General features: G+C 41.5%; 1 protein-coding gene across 1 annotated transcript in view; it reads right to left on the reverse strand.

Annotated features, from left to right (window-relative positions):
* The window catches only part of ENPP6 (ectonucleotide pyrophosphatase/phosphodiesterase 6), a 109,788-nt gene extending 107,761 nt beyond the window's left edge, over positions 1-2,027 (reverse strand). The window contains exon 1 of the mRNA XM_028099881.2: positions 1,778-2,027. Within this exon, the coding sequence (XP_027955682.1) occupies positions 1,778-2,018 (241 nt within the window). The 5' untranslated portion in view covers positions 2,019-2,027. The remainder of the gene's footprint in view (positions 1-1,777) is intronic.
* Between the last annotated feature and the right edge of the window lie 14,430 nt (positions 2,028-16,457).

The following is a 16,457-nucleotide window of genomic DNA, read 5'->3' on the forward strand; positions in this document are numbered from 1 at the left end:
TGTGGAGCTCTTGTGGCTTCCTCAGGCTAGCCTCAGTTTGACCGTGAAGGTGAGATCATTGCCAGACACTCATGGGCTCTGCCTGTCCCACCATGGAAAGGGCTCTTCCATCATGAGTAGACAAGTGAAAACACCCCTAGCCTGAGAAGAAAGTGTGTCACCGCGTGACTGACGCTCTGTGCCATTTATTCCTTGTGCCAATATCAGGAATGTGGGTCTGACAATCAAAAGGCCATGCCACTGGCTTGGTTTCTCTGTGGAGGCTCTCATGGTCCCCTTTTACTCACTGGAGCCCGGCTTTCTCAAACGGATTTTGTTCATTTTTCCACTGGGAATGGAGAAAACTGCACGTGGCACTTTATGAATTGGGTCTCCCAGCCAGAGCTCTGAAAGACAACTGGAGTGGGGGTGGTCTGGGGGTGCGAAACTCCACGGGACAGAACTGAAGTCAGGCTGTGACACACAATAACATCTGTGTGTGACCCAGCAGCCTGCGAACCAGCTCCCTGCAAGGGGAGAAGCATGCCAAGTGAGGACGAGAGGACTTTTGTTCATCTTCTTTATCTTACAGAGGCTGCTTGTTTATTTGTTGGGGGAAATTAAAAAATAAGCAAGTGAATTCTTTGCCTTTGTGCCGTCTGGGTTTTTTTTCTCCCCATGCTCTCATTTCTAATTCTCCAAAGTATCTCCCCCACCTTAATTTTACGGCATTTTTATGTACACATGCATCCAGTACCCACGCATGAAGTCAGAGATATCAATTTGTCTTTCTAGACTCCTTTGGGTTTGCCTCTGTGTGGAGATCCATAATGAGATCCAAGAGTTCTCACCCTCTTCCTGTTAAGATAATTTATAGAGTTTTCCCTGTGCTCGGAGCACAGAGCTAAGTCCTGCATAAGCAGCAATAACAGCGCATTCTTAACAGCCTCCCTGGACAGTTTGCTAAATTCTTTCTGAGAGCCTCTTGCTGGCCCTTACAAAGGTTAGCTAAAAAACAAACTGGAAGCTGGGAATCCAACTGTGAGAGCAGAAAGTATGTTCTATAGCACAGAGAGAGGACTGAATTTGTGGAATCACATTTGGCGTTCTGGCGATCCCTGATGAAGATCATTTTTAGGCAAAAATCAGCTTCCCAAACCCAAGTGTGCTCTGCTTGGCTGGGGTTTTGTTTTGTTTTGTTTTGTTTTGTTTTAACAGATACTAAAAGTTAAAGATGGGAATCTGAACTACAAAACAATTTTTTTTTCTCCTCCATGTCATTTTACTTGGCCCAAGAAGGCAAAAGAAGGGCAAGTGGCATTGCGAAGTACTACTTCAGGATATGACCTACAAGTTCTCTCCACGCAAGCCAGGAATCCCATTCGTAATTTTCATAGTCTAGCACATTGATAAACCAGTCAAAACACCCCCAGGATGACAGATGACTGCCGAGCAAAGGGACAGAAGGAATTCGGTACAAATCCACGAAGACCTGTTGACTTTTTAGCTTGAACGTAGAAAGTACAGAGTTAACTAGAATTTTTATTTGTGAAACAAATAATGACTTTTAACATCATCTATTTGTGTAGTTCTCTGTTCTCCTCACCCAAACAGGTCTTTGAGATAACTTTTGGAGAACAGCACTACTGCGAAAAAGAAGTCTCAGCCAAGAACTTTGGTGTCCCAAAGAGCTAGGGAAACCTGAACGGTGAAAGCAGACTTCACTGCCAGGAGCTGTTCCCTGTTGGACTCCAGTCCCCGCCCCCCCACACCACCCAGAAGAGGACACAGTACTCACCGGTCATTAGGGTGTAGTAATTGGGGTAAGAGAGACTGGGGAAGTCGGGGGTCAAGTAATCCACTTTTACTCCCCGGCTCACGATCTCTCTGAAACCAGGCAAGGACTCCAGGGCCTCATCACTGATGTAGTCTGAGCGAAAACCATCCAGCAGAAACACCAGAAGCTTCCGGCCGGCAGCGGCTGGCTGCGCCAGGCCGAGCGCGAGCACCAGCAGGAGGGCCCTGAGCTTCACTGCCATACTGCCAGGAGCCCGCCCGCCCGGCTGTGCCAGCCCTCCTCTTGCAAAGACCGAGGATGGAGAATCTGGAGCTATTCTCTCTTCTAGGGGCTGGACCTTGACTGCTGGCCTTCCTGAGCCAAGTTCACTTTCAGAATTTAAAGGTACAGCACCCCCTTTTAAAAACATCTATGCTCATCCTTTACTAGAAAGTCCGGAGACCAACTCCTTCGGAGTAGCCGGGTCCCCCACACAACCCAGAATCAACACCAGGGGAGACAGGGCGATCTTATTATTTTGGGTGAGTGTTCCAGAAATACAGGCACCCACAGAGAGGTAGAATTTTAGAAGATGACGGAAGCCCACACTAACTTTGCTGTCGGGCTAACCAAAGGGGTGGGGCCCAAGAAAAGGACAATCTTAATTTGCTGCTATCCCGCACCTCTGCCCAATTTAAACTCTCCGACTGACTTTTTCACTTCAAATTTAGTAACACGAACCTCTTCATCCAGGATAGAAACAAGAGATGATAAAATTAGGTGGGCACGTTTGTGAACTTTTCAGCAGTGTCTCTGTCACCGTCACATTTCAAAAGCAAATTAGTTGTCTAGGTCTTAGCCACTTATTTTTTTTCCCTATGCATCTATCTACAGTGTTTATTGTCCTGTTTTTCAAGTTGCTGGTGTCCAAACCCATCGGCAGGAGGAGGTGGTTCTCGCCCTTTGGGGGAGGGGCGGCCTGGGCTCACTTGGGGAAAGGTTAAGGACTCCGAATTTTAAGGATGAGCATACATGGCGTATCCACTTTCCTCTGCTTCACTCCTCATCTGCCTCAACAACCTGAGCAGATTACATCTCCCTGAGTCCACAGGTCCTCAGAGGCTCGCGAAGGCCGCACTGGCACTGCTGGGACGTGTCTGGGTGGGGACACTGGTGATGGGGCCTATCTTGTTTTATGATGATCTTATTGTTTTATGATCATGTGTATACAATTTCTCTAAAGTTTTAGGTCAATAACTTATTGTAAATAAGCCCCTTTAATATACATACCAACATACGAGAAAAGAAAGAAACGTATAGGATAGAATTCAAACCAAATCCCAGCATTGCCTACAGTAAGACTCCTCCTAATCTTTTACCTTCTGGCCTGGGAAAGATTGGAAATAAAAGCTAAAAGACAATAGATCACAAAATGTGGTTAATATTAACTGCCCCAGGTCTTGTGGTCCAAAGTCTATGTGTTTGTTATCTGGAGGATCTTGTTTGGAAGTGGTTATCAGCACCTAATACTTCAGAATGAGCACTTCTTGCTACTTGTTTTTCAAAGGTTGACAATGCTATAAGGTCATTTGTCACAGTGGTTTAACCCAGACAATGCAGAAAAACAGAAAATCTCCTCCAGGATCTGGAACCACCTTTGTGTTGAGAGCTGTTCCAGGTCTTGCTAGTGACATGCATGAGCTCTCAGGAGTGTGTTGCCCAGATCTGTCAGCACTCTGGGGCCTCGCCTCCATGGACAGGAAGATGACGTGGAAGAAAAGAACCAAAGGCTTGCAGGCAGAAGACAGGATTCCATGGCCTGGCTTCTGGCATTATGCAGCTGTGTGATTCTGAGAAAGTTGCCTTTCCGTGCGTCAGGTTTCTCCTCTGAAAAGTGACAGAAGCTTCCAGGTCCTTCCCAGCTAAGGACCTGGATAGTCATTTTTCCAAAGAAGACATCCAGATGGCCAACAGGTGCATAAAAAGATGCTCAATGCCACTCATCATCAGGGAAATGCAAATCAAAACCACAATGAGCTATCACCTCACACCTATCAGAATGGCTAGCCTCAGAAAGATGAAAAATAACAAGCGTTGGTGAGGATATAGAGAAGGAAATAAAATCACTTTCCCAAAGAGCTAGCTGCATCCCCGTGTTTACTGCAGTATTATTCACAATAACCAATAGATGGAAACAACCTAAGGGTCCATCGACAGATGAACGGATAAAGTAGACGTGGTGTATATATATATATATACAATAGGATATTATTTAGCCATGAGAAAGAAGGAAATCCTGCCACTTGCAACAATATGGATGCACCTTGAGGGCGTTTTGCTAAGCAAAGTAAGTCAGACAGAGAAAGACAGATACTTGTATGTTCTCACTTGTGTGTGGGATCTAAAAAAAAAAAACCAAAACCATAGAAACAGAGAGTAGAACGGTGGTAGCCGGGGGCTGAGGGGTGGGGGAAATGGGGAGATGTTGGATACAAACTGCCAGTTGTGAGATATATAAGTTCCAGGGTCTAAGGTACAGTATGGTGACTATATTTAATCATATACTTAAAAGTTGTAAAGAGAGTACATCTTCAGTGTTATCACCACACACACACACACACACAAAACCCAAAACAGTAATTATGTAAGGTGATGGAGGTGTTAACTAACCTTATTGGGATAATCATTTTGTAATATATCTATGTGTATTGAGTCAAAGAGAGAGAGAGAGAGAGAGAGCGTGCTCTGGCAAGTTAAAGGTGAAAAGGAGTCCAAGGTGGTATTAGAGAAAGGGCATACAATAATCATTCTATTTGTTCCCACCAGAAAAGTAGTCTTTGTGCACTTTTTAAATGAAAAAGTTCTCCAAGAACAGACTCTCTCTCTGAAAGGCAGCTGACTAAGCGGGAGGACACGTGTGGCTAAGTGGAACATCTAGAAATTATTAGCCTGACTCCTCATCTCACGCGTTGGCACTACCTTGCAGTCTCAAGGTCAGGGGCAGGGATCCTCTCTTGACTACTGTCAGCAGCTCCCGAGTGACAACCACTGTTAGCCTTTGGACCTGGCCCCAGACTGACGCCTACTGTGGTGAACCCCCGGGCTCACCTCTCCAGAGTACAGATAAGGGCTGGACCTACCCCCCAAAATCCGCATCAGTAAGACTGAGTTAACCTACGGCTTTCAAAGTTCCTCATTTGATTCTGGTCAAAAGCCAGGCTCAGAAAACACCGCTGACAGTGCCAAGCAGCTGCGGACAAAGCTGAGCACTGTCGGGACATCATCAGAGTTTGCATGTTAGAAAACAGGCTCTGGAGGTCGTGTGGGGCAGTAACAGTGTTGGTGCAAGCAAGGATGACAGTACCCGCCTTCCTTAGTATTAAGAACTTAAATGCAATCATTCATTTAGACCTTCTGATAGTTTTATTAGGTGGCTTTTTAGACCTCTGCGATACAAAGGAAATGGAAGGCTCAGAGAAGCCTAACGCCAAATAGCCCGAAGTGTCAGGATGGAAATTCAAGCCCAGGTCTCTTTTAGAGTCCCATATTTTGGGGGGAATACATTCAATTTTTGCAATTAGGGAGAGGAATCAAAGCCTGTGTAAAAGAAAAAAAGAATAAATCCTAAGTAGCTTTCATTTATCTTGACTGAAGTGAGGGGTGAAGTAGAAAATCACCATTAGGACACTACAGACATAACTGTCACAGGCAACAGCCACTGATGGAGGCAAAGCTTCGTGGAATTAAGTAAGGAGGTGATCTGGGGCGCCTGGGTGGCTCAGTCGTTCAGTGTCTGCCTTCGGCTCAGATCATGATCCCGGGGTCCTGGGATCGAGCCCCACATCGGGCTCCCTGCTCGGCGGGAAGCCTGCTTCTCCCTCTCCCACTCCCCCTGCTTGTGTTCCCTCTCTCGCTGTGTCTCTCTCTGTCAAATAAATAAATAAAATCTTTAAAAAAAAAAGTAAGGAAGTGATCAAAAGAACGAAAGGACAGGGCATGTCAAAGGGACATGGGAGCCAAGCTGAAAGGGCTCCCAGTGGCCAAATCCAGAACAACCTAAATCATGAACTAAGCAATGCAATATTGGCATATTGACCCAAAGTACAAAATAACTATGCAAGTCCATACTGTATAAATGAATAATTGAATAAAAAAATAAATAGGGGAGAAGTGACAAATATTCCTTACAGAAGAATTTCAAACAATACCTGTTGATACCCTCACTCCAGGACATGGAACTTGATCCCTACTTCCTCCCCATCAAAGTTAGGCCAGACCTAGAGACTCAATTCCAAAGGACAGAATAAGGAAAGGGAAACGTAACTTTGCGGTGGAGAAATCTGGCAAACCCAACATTACCCGAGTGATGGAGGTTAATATCACCAGTGATGTCATGGGGACATCATGTACCCCCCCGCCCCGCCATCTCATACGATGAGACAGGCACTTCGCTCTGCAAGGTGTTCTTTCCAAAAACCCATAACCCCAATCTAATCGTGAGCAGAACACCAGACAAACCCAGGTTGGGGGATTGTCTGCAGGATAACTATCAAGTACTCCTTAAGAATGTCAAGGTCATGAAAAAGAAGGGAAGACCAAGACACGGGTCACAAAACAGAGGTAGTTGAGGCAACGTGACAACTAACTGCAATACAACCTAGGACCCTGGATGGGACCCTGGAACAGAAAGAGACATTAAGGGAAAATGGGCACATCCAAATAAAGTCGTTTAGTTAATGCTTCTGTACCAACATTAGGTTTGATAACTGTACTGTGGACACATAACAATGCCAACCTTAGGCGAAGTTAGGTGAAGGGCTTATGGGAACACTCTACGTTATTTCTGCAACTTTTCAGTAAGTCTAAAATTTTTTCAAAATAAAAAGTTAAAAAAATTAAATTGAAACTAGAAGACTGGTCATCAATAACAGGAATCTTGGGAAGATAAAAGTGCTTTTGAGAACACAAAACAATGGAGTCCCAACTGCCCTTCGTTTGGGAGCTGGGAGTGAAGGTTACCACAAATACATGCATACCGACTCTGCATCTTGTCATGGTAACACTTCTAAGTCTTCTTACTGAAACAGGCAAGAAGATTGTCTATAGCATTAAAAGATTTGTTTCAGTGGTTCCAAAAAGAGGAAGCTTATAACCCTGTGGCCAAAAAAAGTGTGCTAAGAAAAATAATCGTTCTGCAACACACTAGTGTGCAGACACTGGTACTACACCCCCACTGATCCCTAGAGGAGCTCTCACACACCTGTTTGTGCAAGGATCCAGGTCCATGGATGTTTATTGCAGCAGTATCTAATGGTAAAAAAAAAAAAAAAAAAAAAAATTAGAAACAATCTAAACATCCATTAGCGATAGTATGAATAAGTGACATCAATATTTGTCTAATAGAACCCAATAGAGCTGTCCAAAAGAATGAACCTCAGCAGTCCCCCCGCCCCCATCTGAGTTCTGCTTTCCACAGTTTGTTACCTATGGTCACCCGTGGTCAGGATGCAGAAGCTCTTCCTTTTGACATGGTATCAGAAGGTCACAACACCTACCCCATTCACCTCACTTTGTCTTGTCAGGGAGGCATCTTATCATTCCCCAACATCACAGGAAGAAGGAAGAATACAGGACAGTAAGATATTTCGAGAGGGAGAGACCACATTCACACAACTTGTACTACAGCACGCTGTTATAATTGTCCTATTTCATTGTTAGTTATTGTTGTTCATCTCTTACTGTGCCTAATTTATAAATTAAACTTCATCAGAGATGTGTATGTAAAGGAAAGAACATAGTATATATAGAGTTGATTTCGGCACGTATCTCCCGCGGAGAAGAGGGGGACGAGTGTAGACTTAAATGTCTTGGATAGATCTCAAGAACAACGATGAATGGGAAAAACAAACTGCAGGTGGATACAAACAATATAAAATATTAACATTAAAACATGCAGCACAACATATAATCGTACCAACATCGAGGAAATTATAAACACCAAAATTGAGGTTTCCTCTGGAAAAGAGAGAGGTACACTGGGGGCTTCACCTTTGTCTGTCATATTATATTTATTTAAAAACAAAACAAAACAAAAACCTGAGGTTTATAGATTTGTGACAAAATGCTACAATTTCACAAACCTGAAGGTTGGTACAGGGGTGTCATTTATATTATGCTCTCAGATTTTCTGTAGACCAGAAACAGAGTTTAAGTTTTTTTTCCAAAAAAAATCAGCAGGTCTTGGTGATTAATTGAACATGTGGGTGGTAAGGGAGAGGGAAAGGTCCTGGATGAATCCCAAGGTTCTGCCTTACATGACAGAGTGGTACCATTTATCAGGATCGGTACTGTCGGAGAATTGCCATCTTTAAGCAATCACCTCATCATATAAATCAGAAAAAAAAGAGAGAAGTTAACCTAATTCAAACCATGATCCAAGGTAACAAAGGAATTTTATCTTCAAAATAGAACTAGGGAAGTGATCTCAGCACACCCGTCAAGAGTGAGCAATTCTGAGTCCTGGCTCACTCTTATACAAATGACCTAATATTCTCTCTTTATGTCTTTGCGGGATAAATAGAAATCATCGTGTATGCAGAGGGAAGTAAAGTGAATTATTTAATCGTGATGCAACAGTTGCATGTAAAAGCTCACTTATAACCAATTGAAACTGTTCAGTGTTTTTCTTTTTTTTTAAGGAAAACTGGAAAAATGGTTAGTCAAAGCAATGAGTAAGTTTGAGTCTAACTTAACTGCGTTGATATGCGAAAGGACAATGCAGTAGCATTTCCACTGAAAATGCTTGACAAAATGTTGCCACATCTTGGTTGCTGCCAGATGGGAAGAACTACTTTGAAAAAAGGAATTAGAACCACAGAATTACATAAATGTAAACATGAAAGGGATTGCAGAAATGTTCCAACTGTAATTTCTTCATTTTGGAGAAGAGAAAGCTGAGTGTCGAGTGGGTAGAGGAACTTGCCTATGGGAACGCGAAGGTAAATAATGGCAGAGTCGTCTTCCATATTAATGCTTTTTTTAGATTTCAACTTTATTTATTCTGTGTCTCCTTCCACTCCAACTCCATTTATTGTTTATTTGTCTGTCTTATATCTATAGTAATAAATATATGTACTTGCTTTTAATGGGTCAGGTCCACAATCCATTATTTGAAACACTTGGGGTCAGCTATGTTTTGAAATTGAGGTGTTTTTCTAATTTGAAAAGGTATTGTGGTGCTTATAGAGTATATTATATAAACACCTGCAGCATCTGAGGCATCACTCAATCAAGTCTGTTAACATTTCTATAGAAAAAGTATATACATTCACACTAAGTGTGATAAATAAAAACCATAAGTAGCTTCATGTTAGATCAAGGTGAATGTATGCCACCCAGTGAGTTCAGGTAAGACCAGGATTCTCTCCAAGTAAGTTATTGAAATCTTTAAGTTTTCAGAGCTTTTTGAATTCTAGAATTGTGGACAGGGGCATAACTTGATGTTTTGGAGAAAACTCTAAATGTTATTAGGTAAGGATATATACTTTGCTCCTAGTCCATGGGGCTTGGTGAGGCCTTGTCAGTGTAGAGCACTGTTAGAAAGACAGAAAGGGCAGGCCCTCCCTATGTCCTAAGGAAATGCCCAGTGCCATGAGAAGCTATAGAAGGTAGAGGTGCCTAGAAACTAGCAAGAGGGAGGAATGAGTTGCTAATTTGGAAAGCCGTAAACATGTATGCGATTGTCAGTTAGGATGCAATCGCCACCTTTGCTCTGCAGGATACTAGTTTAAAATCTCAGTAATAGGCATTTGTCCTCTCTTGGTCGGACCAAGCCCCTTGGAAGTATTCTCTTCTATATGGCCTTGCCCAGTCCCCAGCCTCTACTGGAGGAGAGCCTTCCTAGTAACCATTTTTGTGTCAGTGGACTCTGCCATATGACCTAACCACAGCTGGTCGGTCAAGGGTGGGCACGTGACTCAAGGGAATCTGGCCTAACGGCTTGTATAGGCCTCATAGGATAAGATGAACATGGCCACAAGATTTCCCTCCCTGGGACTGGCACTTGGATCAGTGCCAGAGACATATGTAAGCTGAAGCCAGGAAGAAGCAGAAACCATTAAATAGGCAGAGGGATCAAGGTGGTAGAGAGGAGCAAATGAAGAGAGAGAAGGAGAAACAGATGTGGGAGAGGCTGCATATCCATAAAAGAGAGAAATAGGATGTAGCCAGTCTTACTTCCACCCTGGATCCTTGCCAGCTCCATCTTGAGTCCATGTTATCCTTCCAATGAACCCCATCTTCGTAAGGGGGTCCGAGGCGGACTCTGATCTTTGCACCAACAACCACCCCTAAGGCTACTAGCTACCAGGTCACACAGAGTACCTCTTTCCAGTCCAAGGTATGACCAGAGGGGTCCAGAAAGAAGTTTCCAGCTTCCTTCCTTGAAAATTTTTAAAGAATGTTAATTATGCACCTGCCTGAACTAGTTCAAGTGGAGCCAGAAGTGGCCCAGATCACCCAAGGATATGCTCTCTAGGCCTATGTTGATCCAGGCAGAAGGGCTTGGTCTTGGTTTGACCCAAGCTCTCCCCTTGTTGCATAGGGCTGACCCAAAATGTCCAGCTATTGGGAGTCCCTTCTCTGAAGATACCCATGGATCAGAGCAATTTGCAAATATGCATTTATTACAGAGAGCTTATCTTATTAAAAACAGACTATTTTGAACACCAAATGCTATCATTATGCAAAATTTGTGCAGCACTCTTTTATGTTATATAAGAGCTAGATATGCATATCACAGAGAATGTATATTCCAAGTCAATGTATGCTGCTTGCAACTGAAGTTGAATTTTAAAATTGGGTTATAGAAGTAAATAAAACCTCTAAAGAGCCTGATGGTGATGTCATTTCTAAGAATATGATGAGTTAAATAAATACCAGGATTGACCTGCTTGCTGAAAGCAACTAAAAAAAATTACCAAGTAACTTTTAAAAATATTTGTAAAATGCACTAATAATCTCAAGAGAAAGAAAGGAATCACTGAGACCCCAAACCAAGTGAACACAAGAAGCCAGACTGGTCAGAACGCTAAAACCAGCTCTCACCATGAGCACACTTGCCAGAAAGAGGTTAGTTATCTGGAGGTTTGCTCTTTATTTCTTATTTATTTTTAAATGTTTTATTTAAATTTAATTTAGTCAACATATAGAGTATTATTACTTTCAGATGTAGAATTTAGTGATTCATCAGTTGCACATAATACCCAGCACTCATTATAACGAGTGCACTCCTTAGTTACCAGCACCCACTTACCCCATCCTCCCACTCGCCTCCCCTCCAGCAACCCTCAGTTTGTTTCTTATAGGTAAGAAGAGTCTCTTAGGGTTCTCCTCTCCGTTTTTATCTTATTTTATTTTTCCTGCTTTTTAAAGTGTCATTCCCAGCAGGGAACAAGAGACAAATCCTAGGCCAGATAAAGATGAGGGGGAGTCTAACAAAATCATAAAAAAGAGACTCTACACACCAGATGAAAGACCATCACTAAAAACAAAAAACAAAACAAACAAACAAAAAAACCCATCACCAACACTCTGAGACAACAAGAAAGGAAAATGGCCTTTCTTGAAATTCTGGTGGGTGAAAAGTCCATGAGAATTCCTAATGACAATCTAGCCCCCAGGTGAGTTTGAACCCCAGTGCACACTACTTGTGTAGTCAAGTAAATGCCAAGCAAAAGATGTGGCTTCAAATTACCCCAAACTGATAGTAACCACAGGTACTTGGAATTAGTAAATGTTAATTATAATGCTTATGTAAATGTTGAAGTAATTTGCCTTGAACCAAATAGAAATTCCACAACTGAAAAGTAAAATAAACACAATTTCAAACTTAGAGGAAGTTTTAATAGAAAATTAGATAAAGCTGAATAAAGCACTGATGAACTGGAAAGCAGAGCTCAGAAAACAATGCAGAATGCAGTACAGAAAGAAAAAAAGAAAGGAAATATGAAAACATGGTCAGACTTGGAGGATACCAAACATTTAAACATAATTCCTAAAGTAGAGGAGGAAATGGGGCAAGGTAATGTTGGAAGGGTGATAGTGAAGCCTTGCCCAGAAGTGACAAAGGTCAATAGCCTTCTGATTCAGGAAGCCCAATAAGTTCCAAATAAGTAAATAAAAAGTAATACTTATGGATAAACCTGGAGGGCATAATGCTAAAGGACATAAGCCAGACATAGAAGGACAAATACTGCACGATCTCACTTAAATGTGGAATCTAAAAAAAGCTGAACTCATAAAAGCAGAGGATAGGATGGTGGTTGCTGGGGTCTGAGGGGTGGAGAAAGTGGGGAGATGTTGGTCAAAGGGAACAACTTTCAGTTCCACATGATGAATAAGTTCTGAGGATTGAGTGTACAGCATGGTGACTATAGTTAATAATACCGTATCGTATATCTGAAATTTGCGAAGAGAAATCTTAAGTGTTTTCACCATACATAGAAAATAATGATTGTTATGCAAGATGATGGATGTTAACCAGTTCAATTGTGGTAATCACTTCACAGTGTTCACATCTATCAAAACATCACATTGTGTAACTTAAATTGACATACAATTTTTATTTGTCAATTACATCTCAATAAAGCTGAGGGTGGGAAAAAGTAATATACCTCTAGGCAGATCATAGCGAAATTAGAGAACACCAAAGACAAAAAAAAAAAAATCTTAAAAAGCAGACATGATAAAAAAGAGAGATTAGTCAATAGAAATAAAAAGTAGAGTAACAAATTACTTCTTAACAGCAACAGTGGAAGCCAGAAGACAATGGAACAATATCGTCAAGTTGCTCAATAAAAAATAATGATCGACCTAGAATCAGGGGAAATAACTTTCAACAATGGGAGCACAATAAAAGTGTTTTCAGACACATAAAGACTGAGAGAGTTTGTCTCACAGAGTCTCATCAAAGGAAACTCTAGAGGATATGCTTTAGACATGAGGCAAGTTGGCCCAATTAGGTTTCTGATGCGAGAAGGAAGGAAAAATAAAGAAAATAATGAATATGTGCCTAAGTCAGAAGAAACTTTGGTACAGAAAACAGTATTGATAGTCAGGCCGCATGGGGTTAAAATCAGAAATAAATACAACAATTACACGGTAAGTGAAGAAGACCTAAGGTCATCTTTGTTGGCTTTCTTTTTAACTGAATATGTCATAGTAAATTTTGTAAGCATGCATTTAAAATATATAATGTAAACTAGTAGGAGGGAGGGAAAAGTGAGGGAAAATAACCAACCCCAAAACAAGAAAAGGGATAGAACACAAAAGAAAATGTTGAACAATAGGAACATCATGGGCAACAAAACATGGCGACAGACACAAATCCGGGTGTACTATTACTTACAACCAGTGCTAGGACTAAATTCTCCCCTTTAAAAATGAAGGTTATCAAATTGAATTTTAAAAATAAAACTATATGCCATTTATAAGAATAACATTTAACATGTAAGGTTATGTCTAATGTTGAAAATAAAAAGGTAGCACACAGATTCTAAACAAAAATCAACAGGTATGGCCACATTAATATCAGATAAAATAGAATTTAAGGAAAAATCACAACTAGAGATGAAGAGAAGCTGCATAATAAAGTTTAGTTCGCCAGGAAAATGTATCAATTCCAAAGTTCTAATAACTTACAATATAGTCTCCAAAGATATGAAGGACTAACTAACAGAACTATGAGAAATTTAAAAATCTACCCCACAACGGGAGATTCCAAAACACCTCTCCAAATAATCAATGCTTCAAAATCATTAACGATGCATATTTGAATAGCATAATCAACAGGGATGCGTTAATGGATGCATACTGAACATTGCAGCAAACAAGAAGATATCTCATATTCTTTCCAAACACACATGGAATATCTATGCAAAATAGACCAAAAAACTACTCAACAAATTTCAAAATTTGATACCATGCAGCCCATATTATCTGGCCACAACCTAATTAAATTTTAAATCAACAGTAAAAAGATAACTTTCTAATTATTTCTCTAATGATAACACTCTGGATTACATATGTCTGGCAACAAAAAAAAATGCTGAATAATTCATGAATAAAGAAGAAACCATTATGAGAATTATAAAATATTCAAAGTGGAATGAGAATATTGATACCACATGATAAAACAAGCAGATGCAGCTAAAATTGTATTTAGAGGGAAATTTATAACTTTAAATATTTATATTATAAAATAAGAAAGCTTAAAAATTAATGATCTAAGTACCCAACCCAAGAAATTAGAAGTAGAACAACAGAATAAACCCAACAAAAGTAAGAGCAAATAAATAAAAAGAGCCAAAATTAAAGAAATAGAAAAGAACATCAAACAGATGACCAACAAAACCAGAAGTTGGCAAGCTCAGTAAAATTGAGAGAGAGTGTGTCTACACAAATAGACGGCAATAGAAATAGAAAGAGGGCCAGTAGTACAGATCCTGTAGTGATCAAAAATTAAATAAGATGGGGGCGCCTGGGTGGCTCAGTTGGTTAGGCGACTGCCTTCAGCTCAGGTCATGATCTCAGGGTCCTGGGATCGAGCCCCGCATCGGGCTCCCTGCTCGGCGGGAAGCCTGCTTCTCCCTCTGACCCTCCCCCTGCTTGTGTTCCCTCTCTCGCTGTCTCTCTCTCTCTGTCAATTAAATGAATAAATAAAATCTTTAAAAAAAAATTAAATAAGATGTCCTGAACAACTTAATGTCAATAAAGTTGGAAACGGAGATGGGCACCTGGGTGGCTCAGTCGGTTCAGCGTCTGCCTTCAGCTCATGTCATGATCCCAGCGTTCTAGGACTGAGTCCGTCATTGGGCTCCCCACTCAGCGGGGAGTCTGCTTCTCTCTCTGACTCTCCCCTCTCTTGTGCTTTTGCTCTCTCACTCTTTCTCTCAAATAAATAAATAAAATCTTAAAAAAAAAAAACAGAAAAGATTGCCAAGTTTCTAGAAATCCATAAGCTAACAAAATTGACTCAAGAATATTAGGTTCTTACTGGTGGTAAACATAGCAAAACATTATAGACTTGCTGAATCACTATGCTATACATCTGAAACTAATGTAACCTTCTGTGCCAACTAAAAAAGAAAAATTTAGGTTCTAATAGCAGAAATCAAATATAGAAAGATACTATCATAGAAGCAAAGATACTAAAACTCCATGCTACACAAAATTTGAAAAGAAAATGTCAATAAAAATCCTTATATATCATTACTTTTAAAACTGATAGCTCTGTTCACAAAAAAAGGTCTAGAAGCAATGTCAGCGCAGTAGCAATGAGCTTTTGGGGGAGAGGCAATTAAGGGGGGGGTGTCTCCCCACTCGAGCGCACTTTTTTGGATGGTCTCCAGGTAAGTGTTACTTGGTAGCAAGAGAAATAAATGAACTGAGCTCTGAGGACAATGATTAAAAGACCAGAATCTGCAGGTAAAATAATTACATGTCAGTCAAGATCCTTGACTGTGGTTACTTGCTCATGAAATTGACAGGCTAAAATAGATTGACATCTTTTTATATTTTTAAAAGAATTATATTGCCAAAGAAACCACAAACCTGGCAAAAGCCTGTGACGATTCAAACCCATAAATCATTCCCCAGGCCCTTGAAAATGCACAGGTAGGAATTGGGGGCTGAGCGCCATCCAGCCTGACAAAGGGAAAGACTTATCGCACCTGCTTCAAATGTGGCCAAAGAGGAAAGTGGACAAGAAGGAATCTTCCACGGGAGGAACTGGGGCAAGAGAGGATGGTGGACAAGGGAGTGTCTTCCAGAGGGTAGCTGAAGACACCAGGTGGGCTGATCACAGAACTTACCGCCCATCGTGACACGGAGATTACTCTGTGCAAACCCTGCAGGACCTGAATGCCACGGGCACTGACTGCTGTGTGTTCTCCTGCCATTTCCCGAATGGGAGTCTGTAATGTGGTGACCTTGTTCCTACTCCATCGTGGAGGAGGTAGGCAGGAGGACAACTTGTCTTTTGGTGGATACGTCATTGGACCACAAGGAGACTCAGTTGGACCTGTTCAAAGGACTCTCCGTTGCCTGAAGTTCCTGGACCATGAATTGGAGGACACGCTGGCTTGTGTCCCTGGGGGATGGGTGCATTTATTCTCTACATGAAGAAGGGTGTGCCTGAGTAAGTCTGTAGCCAGAAAGGCTGACTGTGGCAGGAGCTACTAAACTGTCGCCTGGCATCTAGTCTCCTTTTCTGAGTTTTAGCTGGGCATAGTGCCTCCCTAGCTTGAGACCCTCTCCCCCGGTCTCCCTTGCAGGCAAGAGAGGCCATGTGACTAGATCTGGGATATGAGTAGAAGTTACATCCCTTTAAAGGCAAAACTGTTCACTCTGTACTTCTTTCCCCCCTCTCATAGGATGAGGAAAGGGAGCCACAGGAACAGTCACAGTGGATCCAGAGACGAGAGCTCTATAGCAGAGCATCCCACCAGCCTGAATTCCTGAATGATCTTGTGAAGCAAGGCCAGCCTGCCAGCCCCAAACCACTCCTCTACCTTTGAAAGTTAATGAGAACAAAAATAAGTAAACTTCTGTTTTGTTTAAGCCATCCTATTTCAGCATCTCTTTGTCATGGCCGAGAGATGTGCCTCACGCTTAGGTACTGTTTCCGTATGTCCATCTATAT

Source organism: Eumetopias jubatus, unplaced genomic scaffold (genome assembly GCF_037043125.1).
Source record: "Eumetopias jubatus isolate StellerSeaLion01/CBP00866 unplaced genomic scaffold, mEumJub1_p1.0 scaffold_2, whole genome shotgun sequence".
Classification (NCBI taxonomy): Eukaryota; Metazoa; Chordata; class Mammalia; order Carnivora; family Otariidae; genus Eumetopias; species Eumetopias jubatus.